The 15,778-nt window shown below is 38.9% G+C and overlaps 1 protein-coding gene across 6 annotated transcripts in view; it reads right to left on the bottom strand.

Annotated features, from left to right (window-relative positions):
- Window positions 1-15,778, bottom strand: part of LOC124121546 (ras association domain-containing protein 1-like) — a 100,280-nt gene that overhangs the window by 48,851 nt on the left and 35,651 nt on the right. Inside the window, exon 1 of one of the 6 annotated variants that reach the window (XM_048396954.1) lies at window positions 10,668-11,131. The exons of the other annotated variants lie outside the window; for them this stretch is intronic. Coding sequence (XP_048252911.1) covers window positions 10,668-11,016 — 349 coding nt within the window. The 5' untranslated portion in view covers window positions 11,017-11,131. Of the gene's footprint in view, window positions 1-10,667; window positions 11,132-15,778 lie in introns of those variants that run through there. 6 annotated transcript variants of the gene reach the window in all.

The raw sequence follows: 15,778 nt of genomic DNA, 5'->3' as shown, positions 1-15,778 counted from the left end.
AGTCTCTGAGAACACAAGCCCTTCACAAGCAACCTCTCATCCCAAGTTCATCGGTTCACACCGACAATCAGCAATTCACCTGGCGACTCGCACCTATCTCATTCACCCTCCCCTGTATACTACAGAGTACTTCATTACATACACACGACCTGTGTTGCCGCAGGGGAAGCGTTAAATCTTCACCTGCTTAGATTCCAGTTATTCATTATAAACAAACACATGGAAGAAAGTGAGTTTGACCGATTGTCCTGGCCGGTGACCCGTCACATCTTCTGCGTCAGTGAATATCTCAAACTGGACTAATGAACTGCTCCATATAATCAGATTCAAATCTATACCGCCCTCTACATGTAGGCCTGTCTTTTCATTGAGAAATGTGGGCGAGTGTAAAGACATAAAAACAGTTGCCAATAGGCATGTGTCACGAGCTCTCGCTGATACACATGTTTCCTCTTTTTTTTATTTCCAATAAATATTGTGCATTAAACCTTGAGCACTTCAGTCCATAATAAGCTTAACTGGATATACACTACATATCTTTCTAATTCAAACAACAAAAACATATCAGCCCACACCAGAAAGGCCTCATTGAATTCAAAACACCACTGAAAACAAACCTGTCTAAAATTGCATACAAGGTTCAATCATTGCTAGACTCATGTTAATCAACTATGAGCACTGTATTCTGGTTGTTGAAGCTATATTAATGCTTACAATGTTATTGAAAAAACAATGCCTTTTAATAAGAGGTCCAATGTAACATACGTCATATTTAGGATTAAACTTACTTAGTAAAGTACAAATACTATTCAAACCACACTATAATACTATTCTTTACAAAGTGTTATATATTATATAATTGACAACTGGTTGCGGAAGTTCTGACGTACAATCAGTTGCTATCAGTGTTATTTCCTTAAAGCTATTGAACTGAAATCTCATTTCAAGTCAGTGAACTTTTCTTACACGTCATTTATAAAAGAAATGATAAAACCTGATGCAATAAAGATAGTACACAGACCCAACTTGTGTACGTAACACTCGAACGGGATCTAATGTCCATATTGACTTTCATATGCGTTACCTGTCACGCCGCCTCTCTTGGAGAAACCCATTTTCTTCCTGGTGTGTCATGGCCTAGCCATCTACAGGTGTTACCTTACAGTTGTACTTCATGGCAAGGAAATAGGTACAACGCAATGTCCTAACGTATTGTTCTCAGTATAGGTTTTTAAGAAACATATTTTATCATCAGCTTGAGTGGCTGAGTGAATAAAAGTTAGTTTTTTTATCATCAGTATTCAATCTTTATTATTGTTACATGTACAGTCATAGATCAGATCAACATAACGATCTTGTTTTTAAAGGTGTCTTTATTACAGTAGTCAATAAAAAAAGGGACCATCTCAAAAGCATAAAAAACATCTACAACTTATTTCCTGGGTAATATGACTGGTTCAGTTAAACAGTACTAAGTTGTCTTTATTACAAAACTTAACGTCACCTAAACATTATGTAGTTTGTTGATGAATGACAGAGATGGAAATTATCAACCGACTGTCACGGAGGTTGTATACTTTTTAAAGGGCAAGGGTTGGAGTATAACAGGGCACCCATGCACCAAGTCATGTATCACACAAAGCTACATTTTAGTTGTGCTGACATCATTCTGCACTGACTTCCTGCAAGCATTCTGTCAATTTACATGTGATTTAAAACATGCACACATGAAAACTTGTAGTATGCACATCAGCCCCCTTGAACCATACAACCAGAGCATGATTTGTCAATCTGGATAATCAAGTTCTGGTGTTTATTTCCAATGCTATCAAACATATAAAACCAAATATGACAAATTAACATAAAAAAGTAATTTTGGCAAAAAATTATTAAAAAAAAAAGTTTTCCAAGGGTGAATGAATGATTTTGATTTAATGCCATTTTGAACATCTTGAACATTTGTTTTTTCAGTTTCATCACAGCGCATCAGCTTGATGTGGAACTCGTCTCCAAGAAACGATATAACTTTTTTATCACAAAGAAAAAAGCCTAAAGATTGAAGAGATGATCCCCAGCATCCTCTCAGGGCAATAAAACAGTTATTGTCCTCCCTGCTCCAACCCAGGCAACACAGCACAATCACCTCAAGGAGAAACCTCAGCTTTGTCCTCCATGCAGATGTTGCGGGTACAAAGACTGCTGTCACTGCCGTCTCCGAATCTCAACTGACAGATGGCAGTGGACCGACAAAGAAGGTAACCGACAGCACCAAATAAACGCCATCCCTTCGTTGTTGGGGATTGATTTGACAGGAACACATTTCTCATCAACAATAGTAAATCTATCTTACCCCTGAAAGATTTGTGTGACGATGAGTTTGAAAGGGAAGCAGCCTGGCTTCTTATTACTCAAATACAAAATCAAATGTAAGAAAATAGAAAAAAACTATTTTTTATAATCTTGAACACTGGCAACACGACTTTTATAATTAAACAGCAACCATGTGTGGCAAGAACAGTACACTCTATATATCTAGACCGTGAATATCTTCTGAGTTTGGTTTAAATAGATTTTCACTTTAGGCCAGCAAGGGTTTAACTCCCTGGTAATAAACCAGAGATTTCCATGTGACGAGGACGCTTTAACCACCAAGACATCCCACGACCTTGCAGTTACATGAACCGGTCAGACAAACATGCAGACTGTAAATTGGCAAAATGTTGAAATATCCTTGACACAGATGGTGAACTAGTCACTGCATTGTTGTTAGTCGTTGATGGATAACAACAGACGATACCCCACGTTGTTGTGTAACAATTCATCAGAAGGTCGTCCAGGTACAGAAAAAATGCTGCATTGATTGTGTCCTGATAACATGGAGATAATAACTGAAACAATGTAGGCCACCAGGCCAACATGGATGTCGGGACATTCTATATTTACTGATTAGATGTGTGTTTTATGTGTGATCCTACAAAGATTATGTACAAGGTTGATATTACTCCTCACATGGACCCACTGACAATACCCACATGGACACCCCACCCCCTCTACCCCCGTCCTCAACCCACATATATGGATGCTCAACCCACACCTACAAAGACATCCCATCAAGTCCTGCCCATATCGTCAGGGCCCAAGGGCAGACTACTGTATTGTGGGTGCTGCAAGCTTCCGTTTGTTTGTTGTTTAACACCGCTCTCAGCAATATTCCAGCTATATGACAGTGGTCTGTAAATAATCAATTCTGGACCAGACAATCCAGTGATTAACATCATAAGCATCAATCCACACAATTGGGATCAATGACAAGCATCAACCAAGTCTGTGAGCTTGACCACCCGATTCCGTTAGTCGCCTGTTACTGCAAGCTTCGGACTCCCCATGGGGCTAGAGACAGAGCCTATGTCAACCCTGTACAAAGCTCCCTACAACATGTACAACCCAGGTTCTGACTTAGTTCTGACTCCCCATGGGGCATGGGGCTAGAGAGAGAACCAATCTTAACCCTGACCAAAGCTCACTAAAACCCAGGTTCTGACTCCCCGTGGGGCTAGAGAGAGAGCCTATGTTAACCCCATACAAAAGCTCCCTACAACCCAGGTTTTGACATCAGTCCATCACAGAGTGGTGCAACTCATTATAACATCGACCCAGACATGGCCTGTTTGTCATGTTTGTTATCCCTACAATGGTTACGCATTTGATTAAGACACATTGAGTAATACTAGAAGATTTGCATTACAGCTTTCTCACATCTCAAAAGGATGTTCACAATGGCAGGCAAGATGAAAAAATGTAGAAAATTATGTAATAGAAATCTGGCTAAGAGAAATCTGAATCGATTCATGGGAACATTTAGAACCTGACAAAGTGAGGCAAGGTTATAACAGTCCTGCTTCCTAGATGACTGGTGATGAAAGGAGGTTTGTGGCTATGATAATCGTCTCTCCTCATGGCGACAAATAACGACTCATTCATGTACATCAATAGATGTATAGCAAGTGGGTCATTAAGTACCACTGAAAAGACGACTCGCCACAGTCAAACTCCAGGAAATATTTGCAACATGAAATTTTACTTTCGTTTTTATTTTTAATCCTAAGGAAATGCTTCATAAAAATCATAATACGGCTGGTTGTGCACATATATAGTCTACTCAGCTTATGCCAATATCATACAGCATGGGGGCTTTAAATATGTCCTTGACTTCAGTATTTTCACATAACTAAGTATTAAAGTATGTTTCCTTTATCAATGGAATCAGAGTGAGTGAATGAGTCCAGTTTTAAGCCGCTTTTAGCAATATTCCAGCAATATCATGGTGAGGGACACCAGAAATGGGCTTCACACATTGTACCCATGTCGGGAATCAGACCAGGGTCTTCGGCGTGACGAGCGAACGCTTTAACCACTAGGCTACCTGACCGCCCCAAATGGAAGAAAAAAATAATATTAAGATACACTTATCAAAACCATACTGGAAAATAATTTGTAATCTAAAGCAGAAATGTTACTGACATTTGCCTATAATCCCAAGCATATATCCCACAACACACGACCACAGCTAGATTCTCCCTTGCTGACGTCCTGTCTCCAACCGGGCAGGGAACCCCAAATAATCAAGTTATCACGATGCACCCAAGACGATTAGCATAGATTATCTCCATTTTACGCCCCATGAATATTTATTTTCTCTTACAACCCTTATAAACTGTAATACAACATCCACATCACACACTAGACGTGCGGTGACTGAGTGCATCTATCTGCCTCTTGCCCAACATCATCATCATCATCATCGTAGTCCTTATCAGCAGACAATTACAGACCTCCCCAAACATGTCTTGATGTCTGATATCCACATTATTTCAAAGCATCGATAAAACACAGACATGTGAAGGAACAGGGTGTACTTCTGACAACAGACAGACAGGATTTCATCAGGGTTCACATTGATTCAGTGTACAGCTCATTTATAGCATCAGGTTTCACTACAGGGACTTCATGACATAACAAAAGGCGTTCTTGAAACACTTCTCGACTTTTATGAGACAGCTATCCTTCTCACGACGTAGGCAGAGGCATTTAATGCCAACAATTGGATTGCAGGAAAGGGTGGGTATTCCTGTCATTCTTGTTTCAACTTGGTATTCTGACATTAATAGCCACCTTCATCGGGGACAAGAATGTTAATATTCCACTTTGTGAATATACAAGAAGTTTTACACATTTTGATAAGGGAGACAAATATCTCAGATTCAATAACTCTTAGTATATTTGTTTGCTGTTTAATGCCGCACTCAGCAATATTCCAGTTATATGATTTCGGTCGGTAAATAATCAAGACAGGACCAGACAATCCAATGATTGATATCATGAGCATCGATCTACTCAATTGGGATACAATGACATGCATCAACCAAGTCAGCGAACCTGACCACCCGATCCTGTTAGTCACCTTTTACAACAAGACACTTTGTGTAGCACGTATGACATGGATACATGTCTCAGTTAAAATACTAACACAATTCACCAGAGAATTGCAATACCTAACTCACACAGATTTCAACTAAATGATCCAATTCACCCAAGCTCATAGTTGCACTAAGCAATATTCCAGCCAAATGACAGCACGCAGTAATAATAGAATCTGGACCAGATAAACCAGTGTTTGATATTCTGAGCAATTATCCACGTCATCAAAGTACGATGACATGCAATCAACCAAGTCACTGAGTCAGAATCCCTCCTAGGTAGACCGATTATGAACTGAAATTGTCTAATCCCAGGGTGAACATTAGACATAAACAATACAATATATTTCCCTGTGATAACCATAATGAGTCATAACCACAGTCATGTACTTTCACTTTAAAACAGTGTAATTTGTGAGGCATGGTATCATAAAATCTTGTGATATTCAGAATATATACATATATTCTTATATACCAGCATATACGACAGCTTGGTATATAGGCACATATACAAGAAACACATTGCTTATTCATTGCTTATGTCCATGTAATCGGATCCAAACGATTCTTTCAGGAACATGATTAGCCTATTTTCATGTTCCCTAAACTTAGTTTTATTAGAAGAGATATCCAAACATGCCTCTTACATTAACAACAGTTAAGGGAACTGAAGGACTTTACAAGACCTGAAATCATGTTGTGTACAAAGACTTGCCTTTAAGTAGGACATTCAGGACTACTTTGTGAGAATAAATTAAGTATTACCCGAAGGCCAAATTCCCACCTATTCATATACGTCGTCTCACACAAGGATATACAGTCAGTGATGCGTGAACATGGGCTGAAGTGGTTGCAAGCTGGTTATCCCGATTGCCCCACAGCAATATGAATCACCAACTGATTATATCTCCATCAGAAAAGCAGTTATTCATTTATACACAATCTTAAAGATAAGAGATTACTCTGACAGATCATTCAAGCTTAATGACCGATATATAGTCCAGGTGAGTCGGCCCCTCATCTACTAGTTCAAGACTTGAGATGATTTGTTGATTCTAGTGAATCAGAGCTCCAGATAAGCTTTTGGTGTGGGTATTTTACCCATGCATTTTAAAATCACTGCGTATCAGTAATTCTATCTGGGTATTCAAATTTCTGTTACCCACTAGTTTTTACACATGTGGGTATTTAAGTTAAATATTTAAAAACACTATTCATCTAGTCCCTGCAAACTGGTGTTGTGTGGGTTCGAGAGCTTTATAGGACTCAAAAATACCACGATACTTCCACAAGTGTGATGGCAAATGATCATGATGTAACTGTCATCGTGGAGTTTGGCAAGGTTGACGGAATGCCCGTTTATAATTTCAAAATAAGTTGCTGATTTGCCAATCAATTAAGCAGGGTTACTTCACAATATTTTGAATATACGCACAAGTTTTAATTTTGTAGCGTATCTGTAATGTTCGTTGCGTATTTGATACGCTTGGATATTATTTTACTGCATATTTCTGCATTTCTGATGCGTCTTTTACGTAGATACGCAGCTTATCTGGATCTCTGGTGAATACACCTTAAAACACCCCTATACATAAACCCCACTGCAGTGAATAATACACCAATGCCATGTCTTACTTGATGCAATGACACACATTTATCACTGGTCTGACCTTTGCAACATCTGACAAATTTGGGGCAGCACATAAACAGAAGAAAATTAGAGGCAACCTGAAACAGCATTTTAAGCCGAAATTTCAAAAATATATTCTACTCATTGGTTTAAAAATACCCTGAAGACAGAGTAAAGGGAGATCGAAGGGGGTAAGACATATTCAATACCCCCAAAAACGGAAACCATCAACAAATGCACAGATTGTTATGAACAGCTGTCACAGTGAGGCAAAACGTGTTCTTGACCACTTCTGAATAATATTCTCTAATTAAAACACGAATCATTATTTCTGATATTTGCCACCTGTGTAACAGAACTAAATGACTGTATGAATTACTTAGAACAGCCAAAATCATTGTTGCTGACTTTCTACAACACAGAATTTATGAACAGCTGTGATGGTGCAACAACATCGTGTTCTTGACCATTTCTGAATAATATTCTCTAAAGCGTCAATTTTACGATTACACAACAAACATGCATAAAACTTGAAAATAAGACGCCTCGGAGCTGTTTGATCAGCAACTTTACAGAAAATCAATGTCCAATCAGGAAACGTAATGTCTATTTCATGCATCCGATCAACGTGAATCATCGAATATTAGGCGAATTACTGTACACAGAAGAGGACAAAACTAGGGACAGGCCTGTCTCATAGAGATGCAATACAGCCATTTGTCTGAAGTCTACGTATCTGGAAAACAAAAGGACAATCCTTCAACCACTGCTGCATGACTTAATGAGGTTTTATGTCTTTATAAAATGTATCCTATGATATCACACTGGGGGGGTCAAGAATAGATTTCAAATGATATCACATCGGGGAGGTCAAGCACAGATTTCAAATGATATCACATCTGGGAGGTCAAGCACAGATTTCAAATGATATCACATCAGGGAGGTCAAGAACAGATTTCAAGAAATGTATCAATGCTTAGCAACCATTTTGGCTATCTGATTCACTTCAAAGAATAATCACAGGATCTGATCTTTCAAAAAATGATATCACTTGTCAGGATACTTATGATGACCTATTCACACCATCTGATTATAACCTATACACAACTACCTCCATCTACAACACCTACTCCTGTCCATGACATCACTACTTGCTAACTGTCTCCATTGTGCAACCAGCATCACAACAACCATTATCTCTTCAAAGTGGTGCGTCAGAGCTTTTACTATCTGGACAATCAGTGACAGGAAATCAACCTACGAGCTCCATACAGTGACTAGACAGGTAAATGGGACCTCCTGACTTCAACAATGTATGGCTCAGTGTCACATATTCCTACATGCCATGAAGACACAACCATCCTGTTTCAGTGTCACATTAATACAAGACTGACACATTTCCTACTTCTATGCAAATATACCTCAACAAGATCTCAGTAATAACTCATGTTACGCAAAAGACAAGGGGTAGAAAATGACATGGATGGTGACTAGAGATTTAACTTAGTGAGGCAGTTTATATCAGTGAGTGAGTTAGTGGTTTTAAAGCAATATTCCAGACGTATGTGTCACATTATTTCAATTGTTCACACATTTACAAAAATAATCGTCCACATTAGGACAAACTTATCAATTATTATATTAGATATTAGTCACAAATCTATAGTATATAGACATATTTTTTTACCATGCATCAATCCTCTTTACCAATTCGCCTTGCAAACATTCCATCAATAAGTAAACATGGCAATGTACCCAAATTTATATATTCTACCATTGTCAATTGCCACACAAAATAACAAATCTGTCTCCAAATATCACCCGTGTGCATCACAAAACCTGGGGAGGTCTTGGCCATGTGGCCTTTGATATCGTATAAACTTCTTCTTCATATTTCAAAGTGTGCTTCATAACAAGTGGTTCAAATCAGGCTTCAAGGATATAGCAAGACATGATCACAGAACATTAAGCATCACTAGTCTGGCTCACTAAGATGACAAACTGACACATAATTTTCATTATAAAGGACACTGAATGTTGTCTTTCTCTGCCATCAGTTAATAAGATGAAAGTCTATTTATTATGAAGAGATATAATTCCAATATATTATGCTTAAATAACGCCAAAACAGTGTTAATTATTATGACAATATCAAATATGAAGCACAAATCTAGCCCTGTTTTGTAATATACTATGGTGGTCTGGGGAATTTCATTATCAAAGCGAGTTAGTAAAATACAGATGAGAGTGATTTATTTACAGTCTGCCATCACATGACTGTATGCACACATCAGGGTGCATCTGTCTGCCCCATGGCCACCACCGCAGCATCACCACCGCAGCATCACTACCGCAGAATGCACAGGCAACTGAAGACACCTGAACAAATGGCACACTGCCTGATTGTAAACATCAGACAATCAGTTCCCCGGGATATTTTCAGCAAATGTCAAGAACTGCGTCACCCTTCAACCATGCTGGGTACGACAAATCTGGGAACAAAACACACTGCCAAATACCTGATTATCACTCTACTCCCGAAACTAATGTAGTTCCATGTGGGTTAAGTAATCTGCAATCTACAAGGAAATTAACAATGAGGGATAATCATGTTTGACATGGACGACTTGAGCAGGTCGTAAATAGGGAACTAACCTGAAACCTAACAAAAACATGATTCTATTCTTACATGGCTGAAAAAAAATGACGAAAGATTAAAAGAAAAGGATCTATTTCCAGGGAACGCTCGTAAATCAAAAGCTGAGAGTCTATCCATCTTTAAGACGCCTGAGGTTGTCATGGTCTGCTAGTATCACAGTAACTATGGCGATTCTTACATAATCAGGAAATCAGCAATACATAGAGATGCTCAGTGACAACCCAAGGGGGAGTCTAAAAATATAAATAGCTTAGCGATGGTCAGAAGAACTTATCTTACTTAAATATAGATTTCATGTTGTTCTTTCTCAAAATTAATAACAATCTGTACATCATTATCACAAAGACATCACAAAAAAAGGACAGCCATTAGATAGGGTCACCTCCAAAAGACATGCAATGTTTCAAATATATCCACATCTTTAGGACAGTATTTGATATGACCAGCCCTGTCTTGCCCCTAAAATAAATAATCCCTATAATCCTGATCCGAGGTAGCATGTACTGAAATCTTATTAAGCTGATTAGCATCAATCACAGGCTGTTGCAAGTTATTATGTAATGGAATGTAATTTGCTCAACTCTGATACAATCTCACAGGTGTTACAGCGCATACCCCCACCTCCTTTTGACAATTGACAAGGAGTCCCTTCAGTAATTTATCAATCAAAACAATGTCAAGCTTCAATCATGAAAGGGGTTGTTTGGAAAGTTTCCAAAGAATATATAAATAAGTTATACTAAGCTGAACCCACACAGATGATTTTAACCTGTCTGAACTACATGGAAACATCTACATAATTTGTGTATGAAAACAATAACAACATTATGACTATCCGAAAGATCCTGACAAAATAGGCCTTTGTCCCTGAACGGGAGTGACAGTCTCACAATACACTTACCTTTATCACGACTGGGTTGATCTTCTACCTGGATTTTGTGTACATAAATAGGTTCTTCACTGAATATATCACAATCAGGGGGTGGCCCTTTATCGGAGAATAATCGGCTATTCCGTTTTAGTTTGTTGAGAACAAAGTCCCACTCCTCGGCCGAGTTCCACATTTTACTGTCTCTATCACAGTGGTCACTACCTTTTGTGGAGTCTCTGGAAGAATCAGTCTTCAGACTTCTATCACAGAAAGCTTTCACATCTCCGAATATATCACAACTACTGCGTCGGTTGAGCCCATCCAATACCCGAGATCTTCGATTACTTTTGAACTTTTCCAACTCATGCTCAAACTCCATAAAATCTTCATCATTGTTAAAAAAATCCAAGAAGCTGTCATCAATACTGAGATCCGAGAAAGCATTCTCATAAGCGTCCCCCTCTGTCCTTCGACTTCCCCTGTCTCCCCCCACCCTGTCGTGACTGGAGTCCCTCCCCCCACACGCACCACCCCCCTCCCCACTACTTGCAGTAGACCCCTTCCCTGTCCACCTGAATGGGTCAAAATCAGTTGAAAATCTTTTTCTGCTACTGATTGTGTCAAACACACGTTCAAACTCCTGAAAATGCTCATCCCCTTTAAAGAACTCCATTAGGGGGTCGTGAAGAGAGTCTCTGCTCCCAGTGAAACAGCGACTACGCCGGTGAGTCGTTTTTGTTTTGATGCCGTTCAGCGAATCAGAATATTCATACACCTCTTTCACTTCTTCCTTTAACCTCCGGAAATCCCTCAAATCTTGTTTGAACTCTTCAAAATCCTCTTCATCTTTGAAACCATGTCGAAAATACCTGTAAGACTTAGACTTGCCTATATCACTGAACTTAAGATGGAAGATGTCATCGGGAGGAAAGTTTTCACTGCTGCCACCACTGTTGAATTTAAACTGATCCGACCGCTTGCTGTAGTATCCACTATCATCCATCCCTGCTACCCAGCTTGCTATTACTGTGAGCAGCGTGAGGTAAAGAACTCATCCTCGGTTTTGGCTGTCTTTCAACCCTGGCAGTGACTGTTAGATCAACCTGTAGCCCTGAGAGCAGACGGCACAGTATATCCAAGCTCTACTCCGATTACCCTCTCGTACTCTAAATATAGCTACACGACTTCTCTCCCTGATAATGTGCACACCGACTCTTGGTATCCGTGTGGTATCCCTACAGCCACAACAAATGTACTATTTCCCATTCAACATGTTCAACAGTTCCTGTACTGTGCCTCAACAAATTTTGTAATGACAGCGGACGTCCTTCTTTCTGAGCATGTGCAGACAATCCTTGCCTCAACTCCTGTTAGTCACCCCATACGACGCTGTACAGGTGAACGTTTAGGCTACAGGACACAAATCTGCGTTCATTCAGCTGTGTCACTCTGTAAGGACCATGGTAATGTTATGTCTATCATTGATGTGGACTCAGCCACCCTTTCCGACGACACATAGGAGTGGAAAATGTAATGTATGCCGTGAACCCACTGAATTACTTTCTATACACACAAATAAACACACACCTTCATAAATACATCACACTTCCCTGAGAGAAGCAGTCCACATAACACCAGGACAGTTATCGATAAACGTCTACATGTCAATGGTCTGCCAAACTTCTCATATCAACAGCTGTGACATGATCAGAGGTCATAGGTCACAGGACAGGGGTTGAGCCCCTTGTGTGTAGAACAGTTGGATACCGCTGTTATACCACATGTGTGAAAACAATCTGGGTGTCACATTTCAAATCAAGATCAAAAGACGGTAATCAATTGTAGAAGTTTAAATTAAACCCATTCAATAGAAACTGCACACACTAATGATTTAGGGAATATTCTTTCAAAAATAAGTGCTTTTAAATTAATTATTGGCTGTTTTCGTGGGAAAATGTCAGCACTTTGAAGACGCATGTCATGGAGACTTAATGTTTGCGTTGAGAGGTACAAATGGGGACGTTGAACTCATATTGCAACCTTGACAGCATTGACTCTCTGTAGAGCAGGTGCTTGCTGCTAGACTCCTTATCAGGTATTAGAAATCATAAACAGCTTTGTATGATATAGGCAAACTCAAATTACTTCAACAAACCAAATTAATAAATCTGAAAGATCCATTTCTCTTAATTAATTGACTTTAAGTTCATTGTCATTTAGAACTCCTATGCAGTATTGGACAAATTGTTTGATAAGCATTACTTAGAAGTTGACGGATGACAAAGTAGACACAATTTCTGGTAACAGTATTAAAGAAGTTGTTATCCATAAATTGTGTCTACTTAGTATTTGAAAAGGATTGCTCCTGGAAAAACTAATTATTCTTCTAAAACATGTAACAAAAGGTCATAGCTTTCAAACATTTTTCCAAACATTTCAATTCAAACCCCGGTACAAAGAGGCAGTACAAACATGAAAGTTTTGATCAACATAATCATCTCCAACTAGATGAAAAGGGGGATTCAACAAAGCAGCCACATTATCTTGCAACTCAACCAACCATCTCTTCGTTTCCCTATCAATCTAAACTGAGAACACAGGCTTATTGTCCATTACAAATGACATGTGTTTTTTAATGACTGTGACAAGCCCTGGCCTTGCCACATGTGGATCTCCTCACAATGAGTGTGTATATAACATTACATCCACAATAGTGTTGTAAACCCTCTGTCTCACCAGTCTCCAGACAGACAGTGTCACAGCATAGCTCCATCATCTTTACACTGGTGTGAACAATTGCCTCAAATTACAACTTTTATCTTCTAAATCACATACACACAGTCGCCCCATCAAGACAAGAGCTGTTGTTCAGTCTAAAACTTTTGACTTACATTTTGTGTCTTCATGACATGACTAAGATTAATGGAAGACTTGGATGGATGCACAATGTAATTATTGCGACATAAATGGATTAAGTCTTTTCAACACAAAAAATTATCAAAAATATACACATTATTATTCATGCACCTATTTTCTTAAGTTAGAATATCATTACCGTATTTGACGTAATAAGCGCCCCGCTCTAATAAGCGCCCAAGGCGACATTTGATAAGATATTGGCTAGTGAACAATCCCAATTAGCACCCCTTCTGATTGATCAATGTACACAATACTTATTTATTCGCTTATAATATGCACTCGTGTGTTATATGCATCCTTAGTTATTGGCATTTAATTCTGGAAAAATATATCTGTCGTACATTAACATTTCAGACTGTCAGTATAAACCATGAAATTTATCTTTCAACTCTGTTTTTTTCACCAAAGTAACATTATAATAAGAGCCCCCTTTTTCTAATTTTGAGACCGCCCTAGTCGCTCATTACATCGAATACGGCAATTATAATTTTGTGTATTTTATACACAGGCGATGCAGTGCTGAAGATCAGATACATGATGCCCCACACTGTCAGATGGTCATTGATACACATTTACAAACCCACCAACATGGCCCCTGTCTGTCAACTCAAAAGTTATTTACTCAGGTATCAGCTCTACGACTATCATCATCCTGTGTAAGTGTGAGTGAGTGAGTGAGTGAGTGAGTGAGTGAGTGAGTGAGTGAGTGAGTGATCCCGTTAGTCGCCTCTTACAACAAGCATAGTTGCCTTTTACAGCAAGCATGGGTTGCTGAAGACCTATTCTACCCCGGATCTTCACGGGTCCCTGAAATGGGAATTGGCACAATGGCAGCTGACAGTATGGCTAGGACCTCTTGGATGGACTACAGAGGAAGTATTTTTATATATACTACTCAAAACAAGTTAAGGAACACCCAATTCTTTCGTATTACTACAGTAATATAGTCATGGCATGACAGATTAACTATAGAAAATGAAAGATAAGTTTGTTCATTGATTAATGCGCACTCAGCAGTATTCGTGCTATATGAAGGCATCCTATAAATTGACAATCCAGTGAGTGAGTGAGTGAGTGAGTTGTGTTTTCCGCCACTTTTTCACATTGACATGAACACTTCAACCACTAGGCTACCCCATGTCTAAGATCACTTTGAGGAGCTAAGAAATATACACAGTCTCTCAAAACAATGCATACCCAATTCAAGAAACGTATACTAAAACTGTAGATAATTAAAACAGACAGTTAAGGTGACCTTCCTGCCCCTGTTAAATAGCTGACTCTGTTCACTGATACACTGTTCAAATACACAAGACATAGGTACAATCTGTTCCAGCCGATGCCAGTCATACAAGTTGCCAGGTAAGCCTAATCGGCTTGCTGCAGCACAGGTAACAATGCAAGCAAGATGTGTTTACGTGTCTATTGTTACAAGTGTCAGCGCAATCCCCTCACCGTCAACTGTTACTTCGTTGTCCCCACTGTCACAGGCGCGTGGTGACCTTCTCCTTAGGATGCTATATTTTTTCAAAACTTTTTTCTCCGTCACTATTCACTCAAACCGGTGTCTTTGTCTTGAAAGTTGCTTGAAACCCCTTCCAAAACATTCAGAACACTCACACATTAACGCTATTTCAGTTCTTTACGAAATCTGGGATTTTCTAGCATTACCTGCTTCTCTGGTGCAGTCATTCCTACTGGTAACAATTTTTAACATTTTTAACTAACTAACATTTAAAACAGGTAATGACAATACATAGGCATATATAATGACTATAATAATAATTCTTCAATAATACCTATGAGAGGAAATATACCTCCAATTATAAACCCATACTACAATATTCCACACTCCAATACTCTTACATCAACATATAGTCGATGACATTTTTTATTACTTGATTACAACTATTTTTTCTAAAGCTGGTATCATATTGTGCAACATACCTAGCTAGGCTTGCTTTTTTTCATAATATGGTTTTGATTAAATAAAATGCTGGTATTTCTCATGAAGCAGGACAAACTACTCCATATTTCCTGAAATGGGTTGGTTGGTTGGTTTGTTGTTTTTAACGCCACATCCTATAAATTGACAATCCAGTGATTGATATTGTGAGCACAGATTGACACTTTCTGGGTATGATGACACACAATTTCCAAGGCACTGAGCCAATCCATTTGGGTGTTTCCTTATTACTGGTGGGGGGCCGGTTAAAGCGTTC

Source organism: Haliotis rufescens, unplaced genomic scaffold (assembly GCF_023055435.1).
Source record: "Haliotis rufescens isolate VD_foot unplaced genomic scaffold, xgHalRufe1.0.p SCAF_16, whole genome shotgun sequence".
NCBI lineage: Eukaryota > Metazoa > Mollusca > Gastropoda > Lepetellida > Haliotidae > Haliotis > Haliotis rufescens.
Note: the sequence above shows the minus strand (reverse complement) of the source record. Positions and strands in the feature narration are given on the sequence as shown.